At 43.7% G+C, this 22,341-nt stretch overlaps 1 protein-coding gene and 1 long non-coding RNA gene across 4 annotated transcripts in view; both read right to left on the bottom strand.

Annotated features, from left to right (window-relative positions):
• The window catches only part of LOC130606292 (uncharacterized), a 68,663-nt gene that overhangs the window by 2,431 nt on the left and 43,891 nt on the right, over nt 1-22,341 (bottom strand). The gene's annotated exons all lie outside the window — the stretch shown is intronic.
• Nucleotides 2,922-20,101, bottom strand: PRPF18 (pre-mRNA processing factor 18). Of its 3 annotated transcripts, none has more exons than XM_057422505.1 (11): nt 19,962-20,101; nt 17,747-17,824; nt 17,595-17,617; nt 14,722-14,826; nt 12,637-12,750; nt 10,771-10,917; nt 8,793-8,861; nt 7,574-7,714; nt 7,048-7,119; nt 4,537-4,692; nt 2,922-3,529 (listed from the first exon to the last, which is right to left on the bottom strand). In XM_057422505.1, the coding sequence occupies exons 2-11, from the start codon at nt 17,757-17,759 to the stop codon at nt 3,449-3,451; spliced, it is 921 nt and encodes a 306-aa protein (XP_057278488.1). In that variant the 5' UTR covers nt 17,760-17,824; nt 19,962-20,101; the 3' UTR covers nt 2,922-3,448. The 3 variants fall into 3 exon arrangements, with proteins under 3 accessions (XP_057278488.1, XP_057278486.1, XP_057278487.1); XM_057422503.1 differs by having other exon boundaries at nt 17,595-17,621; nt 19,962-20,096; XM_057422504.1 differs by lacking the exon at nt 17,595-17,617 and having other exon boundaries at nt 19,962-20,096.

The raw sequence follows: 22,341 nt of genomic DNA on the forward strand, positions 1-22,341 counted from the left end.
AGGAGCAGCTTTACCTACAGCCTGCTCCAGATTCCATACCAGCAATGAGCCTCTGGGAGGGCACCATGCCGTGTGCTCACCCCTGGGCCCGGGAGTCAGGGCTCTCTCCTGCCCCTGGGGAACAGACATTCACATCTCAAACAGGTTTGTTCCTTGGGCAAGAACGGGAGCTGTAATGGAGTAATGGGTTAAAACTGAAACAGGGAAAGTTTAGATTGGATATAAGAAGGAAATTCTTTACTGTGAGGGTGGAGAGGCAGTGGAATGGGTTGCCCAAGGAAGTTGTGAATCCCCATCCCTGGCAGTGTTTAAGGCCAGGTTGGACAGGGCTTGGAGCAAACTGGTCTAGCGAAAGGTGTCCCTGCCTGTGGCAGGGGGTTGGAACTGGATGATCTTGAGATCCTTTCCAACCCAAACCACTCTATGGTTCTATGATTATATGCCAGCTGACAGGAGAGGAACCCAGACCCTCAATCAAAATGAACTGCTCCCACACAGGCCTACCCAAAAAGCCTTTCCTGCAGCACCGACAAAGAGCAAAAGAGCAAATAAGGTATTGAAGGCATTTAACTACCACTGGGCACAGCAATACCAATACAAGGGAGATAACCTGTACTTGGAGAGCACCTTCCACCACCGGACTGGGGAAGGGGTCAGGGCCTGCAACGAACAATGAGGGACACTAAAGTCCCCAAACCCTTCCAGACACTGGCAAATGCATGACTTCATCCTGAGGCTTCAACTCTTGTATCCAGCAGAGTTATTTCCTCCTAATGCCAGGATTATCAGAAATGAACATCTGGAGAAGCCCAGAGGGAGAAGTCCAAACGGCTGAACCGAAGCATCCCCTCCCCACAAAGCCCTTCCAACATGTGACAGCAGCTCCACACCCGCTTGTCCCCACACTGGGCCCGGCTGGGCTTGGGGTTGGTTTTGGCTATTTGCTCAGGCTCTGGTAGCTGTAATTTGGGGCCATCCAGCTGCAAAGATGATGAAAAGCAGCTGCTGTAACAGTGTCCCCCCGCCCGCGATCCCGCCGGGACCGGAGCTGGCTCTCACGTGCCGGACAGCTGGAAACTCTTACATGGATATGCCGTGAGAAAGTACTTTTCAGTCCCTGGGTTCCCCGTGCAGCACCATTCCACGGATTGCAACGGGATAAAGTTCTTCCGTCACGGGATTCATTCAGGCACAGCGGCTGTATTTCAGGGACTGTCAGCAAGGAGGCACGTTATTTAAATTACAATCTTTCAAACCTGAGCAGATTAAAACATTCCAACCCCAAATTCACACCCCATCAGGAAGCGCATCCCCACTCAGAACCAGTACTCAGGGTACCATTAAAACTCTCCTCAATAATTAGCTCTGAAACTAATTGTTGGGAGGGGAAAATCTATCTAATACTATTACAGATGCCCCAAGGAATCCCGTTCCATTGCAAACAGATGTTACAATGCTCCTTAAACCATCCCCTGGCTGCTCCCTTGCTGCTCTTCCCAGGGAAATTACAGCCCTCCTAAACAAGGGACAATATTGTCCCTCAATTATTGAAGGAGGAGTTCAAAACTAAATCTTCGTCCTGACCTTAGAAGCAGCTCAGGAAATCATCTGGGTGGGGATAGGGATAAAGTTGCAGCGTTATAAATGTTTCCTGTTGTAACCATGCCTCTGAAGAGTGTCTGTGTAGAGCACTGCAAAAACATCACCAGACACCACAGTTAATGAAACTCTTCCATGCTCCCGACATCTGCTGGGCTTCTCCCCACAACTCCCCGCCTGTTCCCCAAGGCCCCTCCCCAGGCACGGGTTAGGTCTCATTAGCCTCAGTTTTATTACTTCTAAACTGTTTAAGCTCTTGACATTCTCTCTGGGGTCACACGCTCCAGACTGAAAAACTGCTGTGGCCAAAGAGGCACAAAGAACACAGAGACTCTCCGAAGAATCACAGAGTGGTTTGGGTTGGAAAAGACCTTAGTATCATCCAGTCCTAACCCCTGCCATGGGCAGGGACACCTCACACTAGGTGTGTGTTGCCCAAGGCTCTGTCCAGCCTTGAGATACATCTTGTAACGGGATGCCAGATTCAAAAACCTGCCTGAACCCAACCCCAGACCCTCTCCTCCACTGACTGCACAGGAAACAGTTCTCCAGAGGCAGAAGAGTGCACCTGGCTTGACTGGATCTAGGGGACCAGACAGATGCAAGGTCTGGAAGCTCAGAAGTGTGTGTAGCTGCAGTTATGAGCAGCACTGAAATGATCAGCAACCCATTCGGAGCTTCTCTGTAGATCCTAGAAAGGCTCCTTAGGAGAAGGACCTGTCAGCGCTGTTGCAGAGGTACCACTGCTATTGCAATTAAACCACAATATTTCATCATGGAATGATTTGGGTTGGAATGGACCTTAAAGCTCCTCCAGCTCCAAACCCTGCCACGGGCAGGGACACCTTCCACTAGAGCAGGTTGCTCCAAGCCCCTGTGTCCAACCTGGCCTTGAACACTGCCAGGGATGGGGCAGCCACAGCTTCTCTGGACACCCTGTGCCAGCACCTCACCAACCTCACACAGAAGTTCAGCCTTTTGCCTTGCACCACTTCCAAAGTTCATCTGAATCAGACATCATCCTTTCTGTGAGTTTCTTCACCATCAAGATGCACAATGGTAAAGATTTGTGGCTACCAGAAATGCTGTATGTGGTCATGGGAGGTCCTAATTATTTTCTCTGCAATACCCAGCAGAACAGGATTTTCTCCATATGTATAAAAATGGGATTTGAAAGCCTCAAGAGCCATGAGATGACTTCCCTCAAGCCCAGAAGTTTTCTATTAAAAACACTGTTATAAAAGGAAGAAAAAGCCAAATCAGATGCATTCAAGATCAAAACCCCTTTGCACTGAGCCAGGCTGTAGTTTTGAGCTGAGAAATATAGAAACCTTTTTATTTTTCCCTCCTGATAAATACCACATGAAAGATTAGCCAATAAAGTCTTCATATTTACAGAAACAACCAAGATTCAACTTCAACTGCTTCCCTCTAATCACCTCCCCGCATCAGTCTCCAATGGGAAAGCAGCCAGAAAAGCTCCACATATGCTCCTTGCAGGGCTGAGTCGCACCTAAAGCTCCTGAGATACGGGAAACAGTTCAGTCTGCACGGTTCCCTGAATAACAAAGTGAAATAAAGGCAAGGATTCACTGTCCCCTGGTCATAAACCCTTCGAACCTCCCCCCTCTGCTGCAGACTGGATGTGTTCAGGATAAAGCATAGATTTAAAGAGAAATCTAAATAAATGGGGCTTGTAAAAAAGAAGCTGTGGAAAACCTGCTGCTTTGTGCTTTTCCTCAAAGCCCACCCCCCATGTTCTGTTGGTGGTAAAGCACAAGCTGTCTCTTCAACCCTCTCTGGATCCTGGAGATGGAAACATGAGTCACGGCTTGACCACTGCAGAGCCTCACAACGCGTTGTACTCCACACACTTGGACGGGTCTGTTGGGAAGTGCTTCTGGCAAATGGTCATGAGCCTCTTCAGCCCCTAGGAATTAACAACACAAGGACAATTCTGTGATAAACCTGCAGCTGTTAAACCAACCTCACAGACTACAGGGTTTTAAAGCTTAAGAATTAAAAGGAAAAGGCTGCTGTTCTGGGGTTAGGATGGGGGGCTTGTTTGGTTGTTTTATTCACCTTTCTTCCTCTGAAGTCCCAAGTTATCTCCAATATGAGAGGAGATGCTATTTTCTCAGGTGATGATATTAAAAAATAAAGTTAAGGAGAAACCAGAAGCTGTATTTGTAACCCTAACACAAAGAGACTCAAAGTGGAAGAGGAAGTTTCTTTTTGCAAGCAATTTGCTTGCAGCCATCTGCAGAAGTCAAAGAGCAAAGAGAGTAATTCTGCTGCAGCAGGAAGACATTTACATAAGCTTCCCCTGCCAGAAGCTTTGAGCTCCAAGATGCTGCTCTGGAGGCTTCAGAGTTAAGCCAGAAGGTCTTTATCTCAATGCAACTGTAGCTGGCAGGAGGCAAATACATGTCAAAATACAACAAGAGAAGACTTGTTTCCTCAGACCTGTACACTTACTGCACTGAAAGGTTAGAGGGCAAAAACACCACTGCTGCTAATTCCAAACTCAAAAGTTCACAACATGAGTATGAATATGCACTGGAGGAACTGAACCTGAAACTTTCAAATCCATGGCGTTGAAGGGACATGTTTGAAAAATGAAAGCATTTATCTGGTTGCAGAAATAGTCAGAAGAACTGTATTTCAGAGATTAAATTTAATACATTCTGCACAGTTAAACAGTGAAGGAACTGAGGAGCATGTCTTCACAGCTACTTTGGTGTTCATGTAGGATCACAACAATTAAGAGGTAAAAAAAACCTTTAGACTCCATTCCCAGCCCAGCACTGAAGAGCCTTCAGGTCCCGGATAAGCTATTAAATGGATGTTATGCTTGACCCAAACTAAGGTCCACATCACCTCAAAGATCCCCTAACTTCAAAAGGGAATCAGTTGGATTCCCCAAGCCAACCTTACCTGTATGTATTTCCTCTGAGTTTCATCGTTGAGAACATGGGCTACGTGCTTGGAGAAGATCTTCTCACGACCCGTTCGAGCGTGGATACCAACCATGGTGACACCAATGGGCCAGGGAGCATTTCCAATGGCCATCTGGAGATAGGCATCGTTTGCCTGAAGAAACACAGTGCAGGTACTCTTAACAAAACAGAAAGAGCATGAGAAAGCATCCATTGTATAGCTGGATACAGTAACACCTATTCCAGTCTCTCTGAATCAGGTCTCACTGCATGGTATTAACCAATTTCACAACGCATCTTCCTAACACAAATCATGTTTACTCTGACAGAAGCAAGAACCATGGACCTTACCTGATGAAAGAAAGCACTGGATAAGACAGTTTAATCACCTTGATTAAAATGAAAATTAGTAAACAGCCCTCAGCAGGGACTGTTTTCAACTCAGCTTTCTCAGATTCCCATGAGTTTTTCTTCTGCTATCACCTTTAGATCTGTTGCAGATGCAGACTAGACCAGGAAGCCTGTCTGTAAGCACAACCCATTGAAGGCTGATGTTGTGTGCATGGACCTGAGGAGTGCACTGGGGCCTAACAGCCCTCAGGGAGGTGAGCTTCCAAAGAGGCTGAGAACCAGCACTCCACAAAACTGGGTTAAATAAGCACATTTGTAACAACATTTACGAAGGGAGGAGTAGCAGCAGTAAATCAATCTGAAATTTCCCAATCCAGACAGCAGACCCCGTTCCTAAAGCTGTAGCAGACAAAGTCCCTGGGGAAGAACAGGGATAAAACTTGAAGGGAAAATTAACAGAAAGAAAGGGAGAAAGGAAGAGAAATACAGAGCTTAGAACAACTCACAACAACTGAGAATCAGGAAGTGAGTGGGACAGACACATGCAATCACAGAAGCTCCAGGAAGGACATGGAGCAGGACATTCCTCTACTATTAGCGTGCAGCCACAAGACTCACTGATGCAGCGTTCGTTTACCATCTCCTATTTAAAGACTATACAGTGAGAAGCAGCAATCATGACCAGTGCACACAGTTTCTTCCCAGCTGGCACTGGGAGGTGAATAATGAACAAAGCAGGGGGTTGCAGACAGCTGAAAGTAAATCTCAAGAAGGGACATGAAGCAAAATCTGAAGTCTTCATCAAACAACTACTTACTGATTTAAATATAGTTACATGATGAACCCCAGTATGTGAACATGCAATTAAAGACCCTTCCGGGACTGTCACAACAGGGTTAATTAAGGTTGAGTGCACAACTTGCATCCTGGCATTTGCCTGCTGTCAGGTGTTGATTTCAAAGTTTAACTCTTTCCAGCTGTTCATCTAACAGAGCGGTAAGAATTGGTGGCTGAGCATTTACTAGGCTGCACAAAGCAAAACAGCACAGAAGACAACAGCAGCGAGTAAAAGGCAAGTCTCTTAGGAAGCAAAATGGAAGAGGATATGAGTACCTTTAAAAGTAAAAGGCTCAGTAACTTAATTAAAAAGCAAACAAATAAGAAAAGCCCAAAACTTCCAAATGTACACTCAAATCCCCCAAAATGAGTCCATGAAATTTACATAAAGCCAAGCACTCCCAGGAGAGAAGAGCACAGCTGACTAACCCATGAGATAAACCACATTCCCACACATTCCTTACTTTGTTTGAAGAGGTATTGGGAAGGGAATTTCAACCTAATGATGACAACCAACAGAAAATAAAATGCCCCCAAACAAAACCCCACTATCATAAATCCCACACTTTCAGTTCTATTTTCAGATTTAGATTAAACTTTCCTTGGGCTATCTGAAGTTATTTTCAGGAGCAGGCTCACTGCTTACTTGACAAACTACCCCAACTCCTCACAAGAATAATATGAAATACTAGAAATTTAAAGGCAAAACACAGCTCGGTTTCCTCTGTATACACAAGCTGCTTAAGCAAATGCTATTGGTATTTGAGTTCTACTTCTGAAGGCAGCTACAAACAAAAGCCAACACTGCCTTTGATCTTGTGTGCCAAAGTGCTTCTGCCTCCTCCAGTAAGCAGACTTTGTCCAAAAGGCTTTTCATTACCATACCTCAACCATACCAGGCTGGCTAATGTAAGCATCGCCACAGAAAGGGACAGCATCTCGTATTCAATAACTCAGTTTGACTCAATTAATTCCTAATTAATTAATCAACACCCTATCCCTATTAATTCAATAACTTCATTTAACCTTCCAATATCCGGTTTCCCACAGAGGATTCCTCTCTGCAACTTAATATAACCATCTCTGAGAAAAATTCCCTTCTCAAAGCTCTGCAGTTTCACCAACCTCAAAAGATCTTCTGACAGGCTGTGGATCAAACACTACTGGGAGCCAAACCTTTCACAGCCAGTTTCCATTTTGTTTGGATATACACTGTGTGCATCTTCCAAATGCAAAAAAGAATGGGAATGTTGGAAGTAAGAAACTCCATCTATTAGAACCAAACAGTCTGAATATGCTGGAAGAGTGCAAACAAACGTACCTTCACATATTCTCTTTGCAACATGAATTTAATGATATCTGTTATTGATTCCTTGATGTCTGCAGGAAGTGTCTACAGGAGAAGAAGAAGAAGACATATTTACTTCAGAATAGCAGCTCAGGAAAATCATCCTACTCAGCATTTATACAGAGTTTAGCAACTACCCTAGCTGGAGGACTTTAACAAAGGAAAACATTTAGATAAGGGATCTGAAGAAAGAGAGGTTAAGTGGTTACACCTAGTAGCTAGCGGCAAAGTGCAAAATACAATTCCAATTCTATCCTGTTTGCAACCTAATGAACAGGTAAGACATTCAGCAACACTTGGAAAAGCACTGGGTAGGCAGAACTCACTGATCAAGATAAAAACATCAGAACAGGGGAGTCGTGTGCTCTAGACGCAGAAACTCTGACAAACTCACTTATCTCTCTTCTTCAGGGAAGGTAACATTAGCTTAGGAAAGGACACTACATTTGAAAGCAGAAGGTAAACTCTTACAGGATAGTGACATTTAAAAGTGACTCACCCTTTTCCGAAGCTTTCTGAAGAGTGGCCTCAGGTAGGATTCTGTCTGCTTCTGCGTGGCACTGTTCAGCTTCCCCTGCACTCCCCGTTTCACATAGTCTTCTCTGGCATTCAACTCCTTAGCCCAAACGCCAAGAAGAAACTGTGTAAGGAACAAGCACATTTATGTCAGACTACCATCTACTGGCTTCCTCGGCAAAACAGATGGGAACAGTTTAAGCCATGAAGGCAAAATCAGGTTCTCTGGAGAAATCTGAAATAAGGCTCCAAGAAGCCTCTTTCAGAAGGATACACAAGGAGGGAGAGGAACAACCCTCCTAGTACAAAAAGATGGGGGGGGGAGCATGTATAAATAGGTGTTTACAGAAAAAAAAACAAACAAGGAAACATCATTGCAGGTATCACTGCAGGGAAGGAGGATGAATACGTAAGAAGACCAGAAATCTTAAGCAGAAGATGCTGACGTTTCAGGGCAGTTTTCCTGCATAGGAGCCTAAGGAATGGTGAAGATCACAGTGAAAATTCAACGCACCAGAAGGAAAACACATCAAATGTGCCTTCTCTTCACCTGGAAAGCAATTTTTGAGCCTGCTTTCCCTGCCCAGCCCAAACTACATTAAAATGATGGTGTATCTTATAAATACAAACAAAAGCTCCAACTCTTACTGTGACTTGTGATCATCACAGTAGTTACACAAGGACCAGCTGACTCAAATAAGAGGCAATACAGGCTTCTTGCCAGGAAACAAGGAAACAATTTTCTACCATCCACTTGAATCTGGTTCCTTAGAAAAGCCAGTGGATTTCCTTTAAAATGCTCTTATTTCACATTACAGTACCACGTGACATTTCATTTCAGCTTGTGCTGTTCCTGGGGAAGGGAGGCAGGGACTCCTCGGAAGCGTTTAATGTCCTAGTAGTATATAGAAGCAACTACGTACAACTGCTTTAATGACCACATGGAAATCAAAACCATATTTATTTTATCTAAAAAAAGCAGGACCAGATTGTGAAGAACACTCTTTCCTAGCTCTAGCAGAAGTCACTATTGTGACTAACCAAAGCTGTGGAGTGCAAAGCATTTAAAAAAACCCACATCTTAAACATGAGTTTTTCTCTACAAGCAGTCAAAACCATCCCTTCTATTCACAAGATATATCTACATGATAGTAAAAAATATAACACAGCTACAGAATTATTAATCTATTAGAGTTTGTTACCTTCAAGAACTTTGTTATGATGTCCATGTCATAGTGATCATCACCCCGTCCTAAGGATTCTCCCAAAGCCTAGAACAGAAGAAAAGAGGTAATTAAATAGGGTAAGTTCAGGTTAGATATAAGGAAGAAGTTCTTTACTGTGAGGGTGGTGAGGCACTGGCACAGGGTGCCCAAAGAAGTGGTAAATGCTCCATGCCTGGCAGTGTTCAAGGCCAGGTTGGACAGATCCTTGGGTGACATGGTCTAGTGTGAGGTGTCCCTGCCCATTGCAGGGGGTTGGAACTAGATGATTTTAAGGTTCTTTCCAACCCAAATCATTCTATGATTCTATGAATTAGTTCCAAGTTGTCTAGAAGTCTGCCACCACCACCACAGCAGAGCACGATTCTCTGCATTGTGAGCTCTAACAGAGTCCAGCAGTAATCCAAAACACAAGTTATGAAACGGACTGCAGCAGCTATATATGCTCCTGATATTCATTAATCTATTAAAAACATTACAGTCAAAAAGCCAATATGATTATTTCTGCAAAGTCACTGCAACAGCAATTTTTCATTCATTAACCACTAAATGATTGGCATCATTAGCAGCTGTTTGACAGCACTGCAGGAAGGGGAACTGTGGGTGTGCTGCATTTGCTGAGATCCCCAAAGCCATCAATTAACCTAATTATTTTGTTAAGCTATTCCAATTCTCTGTTGTTGTGGGGCTGTTTCCCATTTTATTTCATTGCAACTGTGAAATTGAGTGAACAAATCTACTAAAACCCCAAAACAACAAACCACCACAAACCCCCAGCAGTGTGCTCCAATACCCAAACCTCAAACCTGCTAACACTAACACCCCTTTAGAGAAACATTTCCAGGCGGTAGAGTTAGATTTATAATCTATTTTGCTTGTTCTCACAATACCAGTGTGAGTCTTATTTAAAGTATCTCATAGATTTGGAACCCAATTCAGTGTAAGCTTTTATGTAAGTAGTTAAAGTAATATAAAATTAAGACTGAAGTGTATTCAAACAAAAGATTACTTTCATGGCTCAAACCAAGCCTGCCCCACAACCCCAAAAAGGGGATATTTTGAGAGCTAACAGAAGGGTAAAATGCAGCCCCATTACAACTGCTATCAGTGCTGGTACTACTGTTATTTTAAACCAGGACCCCTGGTATCCTAACAAAAAAGCCAAGGACTATATCCTAATAATAATTCAATCATTTAAGTTTTCCATTATAAATCAGATTATTTCTTAAACACACTTTTGGAGGCACATTATGAAGATTAACTCCTGCAAAGGATTTTAAAGATTAAGGGTAAAAGTCTGCAGCTGAAGTTGATGTGCTGTTCCAAATTTTACCCTGAAATCCCAGGTGCTGGATGCATTTCACGGCACTCATTCTCCACTCACTTTCACAAATACCATGGTGCTCCTTCAGAACAGAGGAGCCATTGCACTGAAGTTTCTGGGACACATGGTCTCTGCATTTCTGATATCTCCTGTGATCTGCCTACTTCTGATATTCACTTCTTTTTTTGTCCTAGATCATTTTATATCAGACATTCTTTCTGTGTGTCTATTTTTCAGAGTCCCATCTTTCTGGTATAGGGAAAATTCAGCAGTACTAAGCCTATTACCCTCTCAGATACTTATTGGAAAGGCTTTAGAATTTATGACCAGGTAATGTATTTGTATCAAATTCTCCAATTCTAACTCTAACTCCCCTGCAGAGGGAATCCTAACTGCATTACTCTCCTTGCAGGCAACTCTTACCCCTCTTTGATGAGGTGTTGTTAACAAAGACCATTTGGATACTGTAGGCCCCTATGGTGCAACCCAAGACCATATTTAAGGATACTTCAGAATGCCCAAGCTCGATGCTGAAAACAAGACAAGTTTGTCAAAACAAACCTGACAAAAAAGCTTTCTCACAAAAATGTACTACATCTAAAATCTCTTCATTAAAATCTACCCATCACATACCTCTAGTTCTTCAATAGTAGTGTTTTCCTCATGGACTTTCAAGTCATTCTGTGAGTCATCATCTCCTGCTTCTTGGCCGCCTACGATTTCATTCAGATACTGCTGGTCAATCTTATCCAAAGCAGCCTTCAGGTCATTTCTTAGACCCTAAAAAAGGTGAGAGATGACCATTTTACAATAACCCCCTCAGGTAAATAAAAGCAGTTCAGTACTGTCACTGTGAGCATTCAACTTCTGTTTAAGAGAAGCCAAATTCTGTAAAAACGTGCATAAAGGTTTAGCTTTGTGGTCTGAATTTAAACTGAGTTCAGAGAACAGTTTCTGGATTGCTTCAGCACTTCACAAAAAGCAGGTGCATCAACTTCTGCAATGTCCAGACCTGTGAAAAAGACCTTAAACCGTACTTTCACCAGAAAACCATGGAGGATTGCATCGACTTCTAGGACTTTCTTCAAGACATTTACTCGAAGCAATGCATTGAATCACCCCCAAACAAACAGAAAACAGACTATAACGCTCACCAGTTCTACAAGTCTTCCCATCTGCCCTGAAAAAAGCTGTAAATAAGGTTAACACTCCTTCAGTACTATCCCATAAAACATTTATGTAGTTTCCCTTTATTACTGATAATTTAAACATAGCAGAATGGTTCATATAGATTAAGTGTTTAAAATCCCCTAGGTTTTAGGTGGTTAAAAAATAGTTTAAAATCACATATATAAAGTTCAGGGCTGCTTTTAAATAGAGTAAGACTCGGCTTAGTCACAGTTAAAGGACAGACATTACTATCTTGAGACATAAAATGTAAAGGAGTATGACATTTCTTACCCTACGATAAATTCAGCCACTCCACTGGGAATAGCTTTGCACAGTTATTTCCCCTCTTCCGTCATCAGACTTGACTGTCTGGAGTGGTTTTATTAATCATTTAGAAGTCTAAAAATGCCTGAACCACAAACGGTTATAGTGACTATCTACATTTAAGCAACACATTGTGGCTGAAACATATAAACACAAAAATCCATCACAATCCTATTTATGAGCTCACTATTTCCTAATACTCCTACTACTGTCACTGCTGTCACTGGAGGGGCAGCTTTCATTAGCTCAAATACTCATATTTCAACATTTAGTTATGTTTATTTAAGACTTGAACAGGAAAAGGCTTTTCTTTTATGAGCAGCCCCAGTTAAAATGTTTCAAACAACTCAGTTTGCCACAAATTAGGGAAGAAAATCCCAACTGTCATTTTCTTAGCTGGGTTGCAAACTTGGTGAACCATGAATGCAAACCTCAACTGCATCTCCTCATTTAACTGATCTGTTAAGACAAAAGGAATAAATAGGTTAACTATGGTCTCTTCTAGTCATTTTTTTTATTTGGTTGTAACTTTAAAGGGAAGTGGTGGGAAATGAAGTTTCCACAACAAGTTTTTGATGAAAAATCATCACATACAAGTAAGACAGGATGCAGTCTTCCTCTTCCTTACCTGTACCTTCTCAGAGATGCATATAATCACAAACACAGGATAGTTTTAACAGTAAATGACTGCCTCTGCTGGTTAAAAGCAGGTTAACAGCACAGGCTGGGCTATTACTGCCACCCAGAGGCTAATTTTTCAGCTGAAAAGGTTTCGAGGGTTTAACTCTTTAACAGAAGGAATTGCAATTGTGAGCAAAATGATGACATTTAGCATACTTTCTCAGGCAATAAATGAGAGGGAGCAGATGTTTCTCTTTGCTCTTTACTACACCTCCCTCCTGAAAATTATAAGTTACTGAAACTGATTTTCAGTAACTTTTATAGGGCTTCTCACTGGTTATCCCACCACAAATAAGTAACTAATTCATAACAAGCCAGTCTTACCTTGTTCACTTCAGGTGCAAGAATTTCTATCTTCCTCAGGCGCTGAAATGCATCATAGTCTGTTTCCCCAAACAGCCTGATGGGCTCACCTCTCTCTCGTAACCTCCTGATAACCTGGGAAGAATCAAAGCATTCCCTTACACAAACTCGTAGAGGAAGCAAAATACAATCCAGAATGACTGATCTATTTGCTTTGCTTAGGATAACAACCTGAGCTGGGCTGGAAAGGAAATGGCAATATTTTAAGCAGTAGAAAAATGTTCCAGACACTTTACAATCTAAATATAAAATTCCCACAGTATTTCAGGGAAAGGTCATTCAAAACATTACCAGTTTTGCCTAAAATCCCAGGCTGTTTGATATAGCCTAACTTCTTCCTGCTCTGACTTGTTTACACAAATACACAAAATCATCCCTCTGTCCCAGCTTACAAACTGTTCTCAAAATCGCCAAGGAGCCTGACAATAATCTCACTCACCTACTTGCATAGGGCAACAAAACCACTCTGTTACCAGGCTGCAGGTTGTTCCAGCGCAGCTGCAAGATGATTTGCTAAAAGTTCTCATTCTTAAGCAGAAAAGCTGTGAGTGCCCCATCCCTGGCAGTGATCAAGGCCAGGCTGGACAGGGCTTGGAGCAACCTGGTCAAGTGGAAGGTGTGCCTGCCCGTGGTAGGGGTTTGGAGCTTTAAGGTTCCTTCCAACCAAAACCATTCTATGATTTACCAAAGAATCATAAAATAGTTTGGATTGGAAAGGACCTTAAGGTCACCCAGTTCCAATCCCCCTGCCATGGGCAGGGACACCACACACTAAATCACATTACCCAAGACTCCATCCAAACTGGCCTTGAACACCGCCAGGGATGGAGCATTCACAACTTCCTTGAGCAACTCATTCCAACACCTCACTACCCTCACAGTGAAGAACTTCTTCCTTATATCTAACCTGAACTTCCCCTGTTTAAGTTTAAACCCATCACCCCTTGTCCTATCACTACAGTCCCTAGTGAAGAGTCCCTCCTCAGCATCCTTATGGGCCCCCTCCAGACACTGGAAGGCTGCTATATGAAGTCCCTAATCCAATGGGACAATTACTTTTAAAGTAGATATAAGAGAGGTGAAAAAGCCTCCCTCAACTGACTTGCAAAATCATGGGCAGAGCCAAAAACTAAACTTTATTCTCCTGATTCCTTATTTTACACATTGCTGCTAAATCTCTTTATACTTAACCATTATTCATTTAGTGTATTAGGCAACAGGCTTACTGATATATCACAAAACCAAGGATGGAGAGACTGCTGGCACAGCAACACCTAAACCTCATCCACCCAAGTAGTTCAATAGCAGTGAGACAGTGTGCACTACACAGGACATAAGAGACCAAGCCTCAAACCAAACATGAAACCAACAGCCAACATTGCAAGTCTTGTGATATGCCCCTGGGAAAAACAGCAAAATTAAGGGGACATGTGACATCACTGGATTATCTCAGCTGTGAATTTCAGTATTTCCAAGATTAGAATTTAGTCTGTGCTTCTGAGCTTCCTGCTTCTCCTCTGCTTTGAGGCATAGATGTATTTCTGAACTCACATTCACACAGGCATTTTTAACCTTGCAAAAAAAAACCCAAAGAACACAGCAGCTGCTCTGACTTCAGGAATGTTTCTTCTAGAAATCAAGGTGAACTTCCAAAACTCAGTTTCTTTTAGGTTCAGAACAATTAAGAAAAAGAAGCTGGGGGGCGTGGGGAGGGATTCCTGGGAAAAAAGTCAGTATGCCATCTTCAGTATCAGTATTATCCAAAGAAAATAGTGATATTTAGGGTCTAATCCAGAAGCCATCTGAAAGAGCTGTAAAATATTATAGCACATCTGTGCATATCCATATGACAAAGGAGTTCTACCTATCTGTACCTCCATATGCATTCAATTGGACAGCAGATCCTTGATGAGTGATGATCATCAACTGAGACACTGTTTAATACAGCTGCCATAAGAAGTACAGTTCACTGGGAAAACCAGCACTAACAAGAGACTTCAGATGCACTTGCTCTAAAATCAAGAGGACTGTGACAATTGATTTTACCTCCTGTCTGGAAAGGGTCATTGGTAACTTTTCTTCTGCTAGTTCGAGCTCCAGCACTGGATTTGACGAAGTCAGTGGTTTCTCTTCCTCTTCTTCCTCCTGTACCTACATTCAACAGAAAGTTACTAAGCTGTCAGTGCAAACAATCCTATATGTTACTAGCAATGTGAAGATTCAGAACTCTAACACAGATTTTAATATAACAATATAAACCTTTAGTTTCATAGATTTTGTTGTCTATCACAGAACAATAAAAAATTTTAGAAGTATCAGTAGTAAACTAACACTTCTGCAGGTTGCAGGTAGCAGTCTCTAGAGCAAATGGAAAGCATAATTGCTAAAGTTTGCCAACCACTTTAACAGGCAGATGTCAGCACTGGTGCCGAAAATAGCAAATCCACCCTTTGCTTGTTGATTCCTGCCCCTGCTTTTTACTACTTCCCCATGCAAAAGCATCTGCATTACCATGTGATGAACCAGATGGGGGAAATGATTTAAACAGAAAACAACCTGGCAAACACAAAGAAAGGACCCTTCCCAGCCCACTTAACTCCTCATCCAACTCACCAGGCACAGCACATGCATGGATATAAGGGCAGAAATGAAAATCCAAGGGCAGGGAGAGAATGGGACTGCTTCTTTTGGTGCAATTGCAGCTTAAAATGTTTATTACCCATAGCTTCAGTGAGGCAAGTACTATTAGCAGTGATCCATGGCTTCTTCAAGGTTTTGAGAAGTGCTTTGATACAGTAACAACATCTTTCTAACAAACTTGTCATAGTTTCTTATGGGTTAAAGGAAAAAAAAAAAGGGAAAAAAAAGACACCTACAGCTCCTCATAGGGATAGGATCTCATTAGCAACTCCTCTTAATCTAAAAGCAGGTCCCTGAATCAAACAGAGCTTTCCTTCTTCATTACTCCATATTTTAATAAAGCAAACCAACTCTGTGATCAAAGGAACTTTGAGACAGCAGCCATGGAACTACGCATCCCTTTATAAGATCAAGTGTGACACTTCTGACAGCCTGAGCAGACTGCTGTTGGTAGTATTCCTTTAATAAGGAAGCATTTCCAGTACTCACTCATATCTTGTTTTTTTTCCTAAATTCCTTAGTAGAATTTATTTCCTTACCATACTTGCTAAAAGGGAAACTTAATCCTACAGCACTCTGCAGCATTCTCCTTGTGTGGGCAGCACACTGTCACTCCCAGTCTGCATTCAGGCTGATCAATTTGATGAAGGTATCAGACATGATTTGGTTTTAAAGAAGCTTTTCTATTCTTTCAGGCCAATGACTGAGTCTTGCACACACGTGTCAGCATGACTCCATGTGGCTGTAAGGATTCACCCCCATGGCACCAGCTACAAGATTTGGCCACAAATCTATACTCAAAACTATTCTAGCAAACACAGAAAACAATCCTACAAGCACAGCTGTTTCTCCAAACAAGGGAAGGACAATCCAATCAATGCTTAACACAAAGGGCAGGGAAAAAGAAAACTTCCACCAGTGCAGGAAAGGAGGAATTGATGGGGGAGAGAAAATAAGGAAGAACTGTGAAAATATATACAGGTATAAAGAAGTATACTCCCATGGCAGAAGGATATATACAAAATTTAACTTACAAACACTCTGGAAATCATAAAGAGACAGCAGCATTGAGGGAAAAGATTTGATCCATTCTGTCAGCTAGACTCCAAGTGATATCTTTACCACAGTTATTTTTGTTTCAGTGCTTTCTTCAAGCAAGTCAAATTATTACAATTCCTTAAGTTTAAGCAAAGCAAAACAGCTCCTGAATTAAAAAAGAAATCAGTCTGTATTCTACATGTCATGAAGATTGCAAAGATCAAATGCAGAAATCTGGGAGGCTCTAAAAAGGAACTAAACTAAACAAAGCAACTTATTTTAAAACCATTATGCAGGGTCACATTTCAAACCAAACCTGGTGCTGCAGCAGCACAGACAGCACCGTTTGAACGACCATGGATGGTTCTGAAGGATTCAAACCAATACTCAGAAGCATCATGGAGTATTTCCACTTGGAAGAGTGATTGGATTCACAGAACATTTTCTCACGACTATATACTGCAGGTTCCGAGTATCATTTTGGCTTTGATGTTCAAATATTATACAAACAGATCAAGGTTTCAGAATAAGCCACTGTCTCCGTAAAGTTCAGCTGAAAACAAAGCTCCTGTTTGTGCCCGGTAACAGCAAACAAGATTACAAGCCTTTATCTTCCCCAAGGGAATGCATCCCCCCTCCCATACACAGATAATCAGGCAGCAGGCAGACACACACACTGGTAAACAAAAACAAACATTCTCTCCAGTCCAGGACACTATCGCCCTGACACCATCACAAGGCAGATAAAGCCTTCCAGATCACTCATTTGTTGCAAAATGTACCCTGGGTTACCAATTGTTTTCTCATATTTTGCCAGCAAGACAATAAATGTTGCTGTTGCACAGTTTCAGTGCTGGATGGTTGATGGCCAAAACCCAAATACACAGTAGGAAAGCTGGCAGCTCTTTTCAGTGTGCACCCACACTGTACTGATTTTTTCCGGACATTTGACAAGACTATAAAAATTGTCTGAATGGATAGAATTATCCAAAGATATCCATTTTTTCCTGATAAGGGAGCAGGGAGAGAGGGGAAGGTGGCTGTATCAGATATAGTGTTCATGCCTAACAGCACAGCTTAAAAAGAAAGGAAGACAAGCTTTGATCCTAAGCCACTTCATGCTTTCCACAAAAATAAAGAAGGAAAGAAAAGAAAGAACAGCCAAACCATAACACAAACTTAAGTAGCTGTATATCATGCACATCTTTTCCTGCATTGAAAATGGGTTTGGAAACTCATACCTCTCCAGGTGGCTTCTCATTTACTGGCTTATGCATACCATTAACAGATTGAACAAAGAACAACAATTATCATTAACAACATTTATACTGTTGATAATCAAATGCAGACTTCAAAGTAAACATGCAAACTCCTGGAAGAGCAGGTGCCATACCTTGTAGCCACATCTCTGGAAATAGGCCTCCTCTTCTTTTTTAGCTAACTCACTGCGTTTGAAATATTTCTTACTTCCCTAAAAGAGAGGAAAGCTGTTAACATTTCAGTCTCACATCCCTGGTGGAAAATGGCTCAAACTTCCTTACTTGATTTGGTGAATTCAGCTATATCCTTTCAGAGAGATGTCTACATTGTCATCTAAAGGGGACTAGTTGGAAGAACCTCTGAAAATCAGCAATATAGTGACTTTGCAGCACATGTGGATGAGCAGAGTTAAAAGCACAATGTGTTCATCAGCACTTTAACAAACCACATATTTTGCCATGTAAGGCCTTGGTACTTATCAGCACAAAGCTGATGTGCACAGCCAGGCCCAGGTTGGAGCACAGCAAAGTTGTTGAAATAAACCACACAACAGATGCCATTTTATAGTAAATTAAGGAGGTGTGAGAAATCACCTTTGCATAAAGCATGTTGTAGGCTTGATGGTGCACCAAGCACACAGAAATGTGTTTGATGAGACCTCCCAGACACCCTGAAGCATTTCCCTTGATAGACATAGAACTATAGAAAGGTTAGGGCTGGAAAGGACCTTAAGATCATCCAGTTGCAGCCCCCCTGCCACAGGCAGGGACACCTCACACTAAACCATGTCACCCAAGGCTCTGTCCGACCTGGCCTTAAACACCACCAGGGACGGAGCATTCACAACTTCCCTGGGCAGCCCATTCCAGTGCCTCACCACCCTCACAGTAAAGAACTTCCTCCTTATACCTATCCTGAACCTCCCCTGTTTCAGTTTGAACCCATCATCCCTTGTCCTGTCTCTACAGTCCCTAATGAAGAGTCCCTCCCCAGCATCTTTACAGGCCCCCTTCAGATACTGGAAGGCTGCTATGAGGTCTCCACACAGCCCCAACTTTCTCAGCCTGTCTTCATATGAGAGGTGTTCCAGCTCTTCCTTCATACTTTGCCTACAAAAGCCTTCAACCACAGCTCCCTACTTCAACCACTATCACCAAAACCAAACTCAAGACATCCATGAAGATAGCCTGAGAAAGTTGGGGCTGTTCAGCCTGGAGAAGAGAAGGCTGCATGGAGACCTCATAGCAGCCTTCCGGTATCAGAAGAGGGCCTATAAGGCTGCTGAGGAAGGACTCTTCATGAGGGACTGCAGTGATAGGACAAGGGGTAACGGGTTCAAACTGAAACAGGGGAAGTTTAGATTGGATATAAGGAGGAAGTTCTTTACTGTAAGGGTGGTGAGGCACTGGAATGGGTTGCCCAGGGAAGTTGTGAATGCTCCATCCCTGGTGGTATTCAGCGTGAGGCTGGACAGAGCCTTGGGTGACAGGGTTTAGTGTGAGGTGTCCCTGCCCATGGCAGGGGGGTTGGAACTGAATGATCTTAAGTTTTTTTCCAACCCTAACTATTCTATGATTCTATAAAAGCACTGCAGTACTGTGAGTGCTTTCAGTTAACACACTTGGCACACCCAGACCCCTCTGTTATTGACTATTTCTATGCACAGAACGCAGCAGGGCTGAGGAAAGGGAACTGCACTTTGTTCACCAAAGGTCACACAGACTTCTCTCCTCTCTCAGTGCCTGAATCATGGAACAGTTTGGGTTGGAAAGGACCTTAAAGCTCACCCTGTTCCAACCTACTGCTACAGGCAGGGACACCTTCCACTAGAGCAGGTTGCTCCAAGCCCCGTCTAACCTGGCCTTGAACACTGCCAGGGATGAAGCAGTGTCCTCTTCACGTCCACTTACATTCTGAAAACATTCATATCGATGCTTTGTCACTCACCCTGTGTTTAAGGGTCATTTTTGCCGAGCTGCACAAATAACTAACTAAACCACCCCCAAAAGGCAAAGGCACACAATGAGGCCCTACAGCAAGGTCCAGGCTGCTTCTGCACCCCCAATCTTCTCCCAACTCCTTCCCCACCCCATCCTGGGCCGCTCCTGCTCCTTGTCCCCAAACCCCACCCGGGGACGTTCGCGCCCCTCCAAACCCATTCCTAATACCCCCAAACGCGTTCCTGCGGCAGCTCCGGATTCCCTTACCCGAGCGCCTCCCCCCTCCCGGGCCGCTCTCACCTCACCCCGCCCCGCCCCGCCCCGCCCGTCCACCTCAGGCCGGTCCCGCCACCCCCGCCACCCCCGCCACCCTCCCCACCCGAACAGCTGCTGGGGCGGCCCCCTCACCCCCAGGAGCTCCTTCTCCTCCAGCTGCTGCCGCTTCCGGCTGATCTCCCCCTTCAGGATATCCATAGCGGCCCCACCACCACCACCGGAACTGCCGGGGCAAAACAGTAGCGTCGCTTCCGGGCGAGCCGCAAGGCCACGTGCAGCGCCCCCTGGTGGCTCGGAGGAGCGATGGGGGTAGGTGATAGTGTGCGACAGAGCGCGACACGGCGGCAGTGTTTCGCACGGTCGGGCGATGCTCCGAGGTGGGTGTGGATGCTCTGGGGCCAGGGAGAGAATGGGGCTGGTCACTGAAACAGGGAAATGATCAGCGCTGGTCGCTGGACCCAGGGATGGCGTCAGGATGTCAGGATCTTCTCTCAGGAACAAGTGATAGGACCAGAGGAAATAGCCTCAGGTTGTAGCAGAGGAGGTTTAGATTTGATACTGGGAAAAATGCCTTCCACACAAGGGTTGTCAAGCACTGCACAGGCTGCCCAGCGCAGTGGTGGGGTCACCATCCCTGGAAGTGTTCAAAAGATGTGGTGCTCAGGGGCATGGTTTTGTGGCGGACTTGGCTGTGCTGGGTTAATGGCTGTACTCATTGATCTTAAAGATCTTTCCCAACCTAAAATGACACTATGGTTTTATGCCACCCCACAGAAGACACCCTAGATCACCTGTACACTTCAGCCCAGCTAGAAACCCATTATGGAGTTTATTAAAAAGGGATAAGATGTAGACTTAGGTAGAGCACCAGAGCTGTGTGTGGGGCAGAGCTTTAGCATGGAGCTGTAGCTCTCAGTGTTGCTGTGGACAGACATGGCACCATACTGCTGAATCCACCACAGGTACCAGAACTCAGCTTTCCATAAAGCTGAGGTGGATGCTTGGAACTACAGCTGTAGCTTACCAATTGCTGGTAACAGAAGTGATAAGTGATGTAGAGATTGTGTTTACCCCTTCTTGAGCTTGCTTTTCATCTCACAGAATGGCCATACCCTTCATGTCCTTACTCTGTGGCCCAGAGGTGTATTAAAGAGGGAGAATATTAAGGTATTTAAAAGATGTGTAGATGTGCACTTAGGGACATAGTTTGGTGGTGGACTTGGCAGTGCTGCCTAGGTTAACGGTTGGATTCACTGATACGAAAGGTTTTGTCCAACCTAAATGATTCCATTATACTGATCTCTGGCCACAAGGAGTACCCAAGGAATGCACAGCCTGGCCATTGGAGGGAAGGGCCCCAAAGGAAATCACAATATCATAGAATCACTTAGTTTGGAAAAGACCTTTTAGATCATCGGTTTCAGCTGTTTTTACCAATGTTTTTAGTTGTTGCTAAGCAGTACTAAGTCAAGGACTTCTCAGCTTCTTATGCTGCCCTACTGAGTGAAGCTACACTGTGTAGGGTTTGATTGAGATGGGAGAGGTTTGTACTCCCTGTCTCCTGTGTACCTGAGACACTGTGCTGGGGTTTAACTGTGATGCCTGTTTTCTGCCTCCTTCAGGCCTGGATGACTGAGGTAGCTGGTAGGGACTGAGCCCCTTAGCATGTATATCCTGGAAATAAAATCTACTGCCTTTGCTAGCTGGAGTCCTTGTCACCAGGCCTACAGCATTTGTGATCCAAGTAATAACACAAAGAAATCTTGGTTTGCTTATTTATCTAGTTTTGCCCAGCAATTTCCATCCCGTGGCTAGTAAGCTCCAAGAGGTCCAGATAAAGCTTTGAAGAATGAGTAAGAAGAACCAATTCTTACTATGCTTAAATCCATCAGGGCTACACTTTCGCTGGAGACAAAGGCAGAACAGTGAAGGGTGAAAGTCACTGTAACCAGCTCCTCTGCTTTGCTTGGGAGGAGCCTGTCTGGTGGCAGCATCTCTGTCTCCTCTAGTTTCATAGTATATGGCACAAAGCAGCTTCTGCATCTCTAAGTCGCACCGTGGCTCTTTCTTGAAGAAAATGGCCTGTTGCATTAAGGGTGTTGTTTAAACCCAGGCTGGAGGGGTCTGGATTTAGAAACCATTCCCTGCTTTATCACAGGCTTGAATGCCATCACTCTGCAATGAGGAAGGACGAACAGACCTACGCTTTTTCATAGCTCTTCTCAAAGGAAATTATCTCACATCTGATGGTGAAAGGATCTGGGAATGTCTCAGTAAAGACACCCAAGGGGGGTTGTGCCCACACTAGGATAAAGGCGTAAATTTGGAGGCTATAGGAATACTCTATAATGAACTTTATCTGGATGGTTGTGTCTGAGTGACAACTGCCCCCCCCCCCAGTTAACTGTAGTGTAGACATTACCTTAGAGCTTACTTCATTTTCTTCTCCAGTTTGTCCTGGTTTTGGCTGGGATGTAGTTAAATTTCTTCCTAGTAGCTGGTACAGTGCCGT

Source organism: Pezoporus wallicus, unplaced genomic scaffold (assembly GCF_028554395.1).
Source record: "Pezoporus wallicus isolate ANWC-B61680 ecotype Strahan unplaced genomic scaffold, APGP_CSIRO_Pwel_v1 contig_3058, whole genome shotgun sequence".
In the NCBI taxonomy this organism is placed as follows: domain Eukaryota; kingdom Metazoa; phylum Chordata; class Aves; order Psittaciformes; family Psittacidae; genus Pezoporus; species Pezoporus wallicus.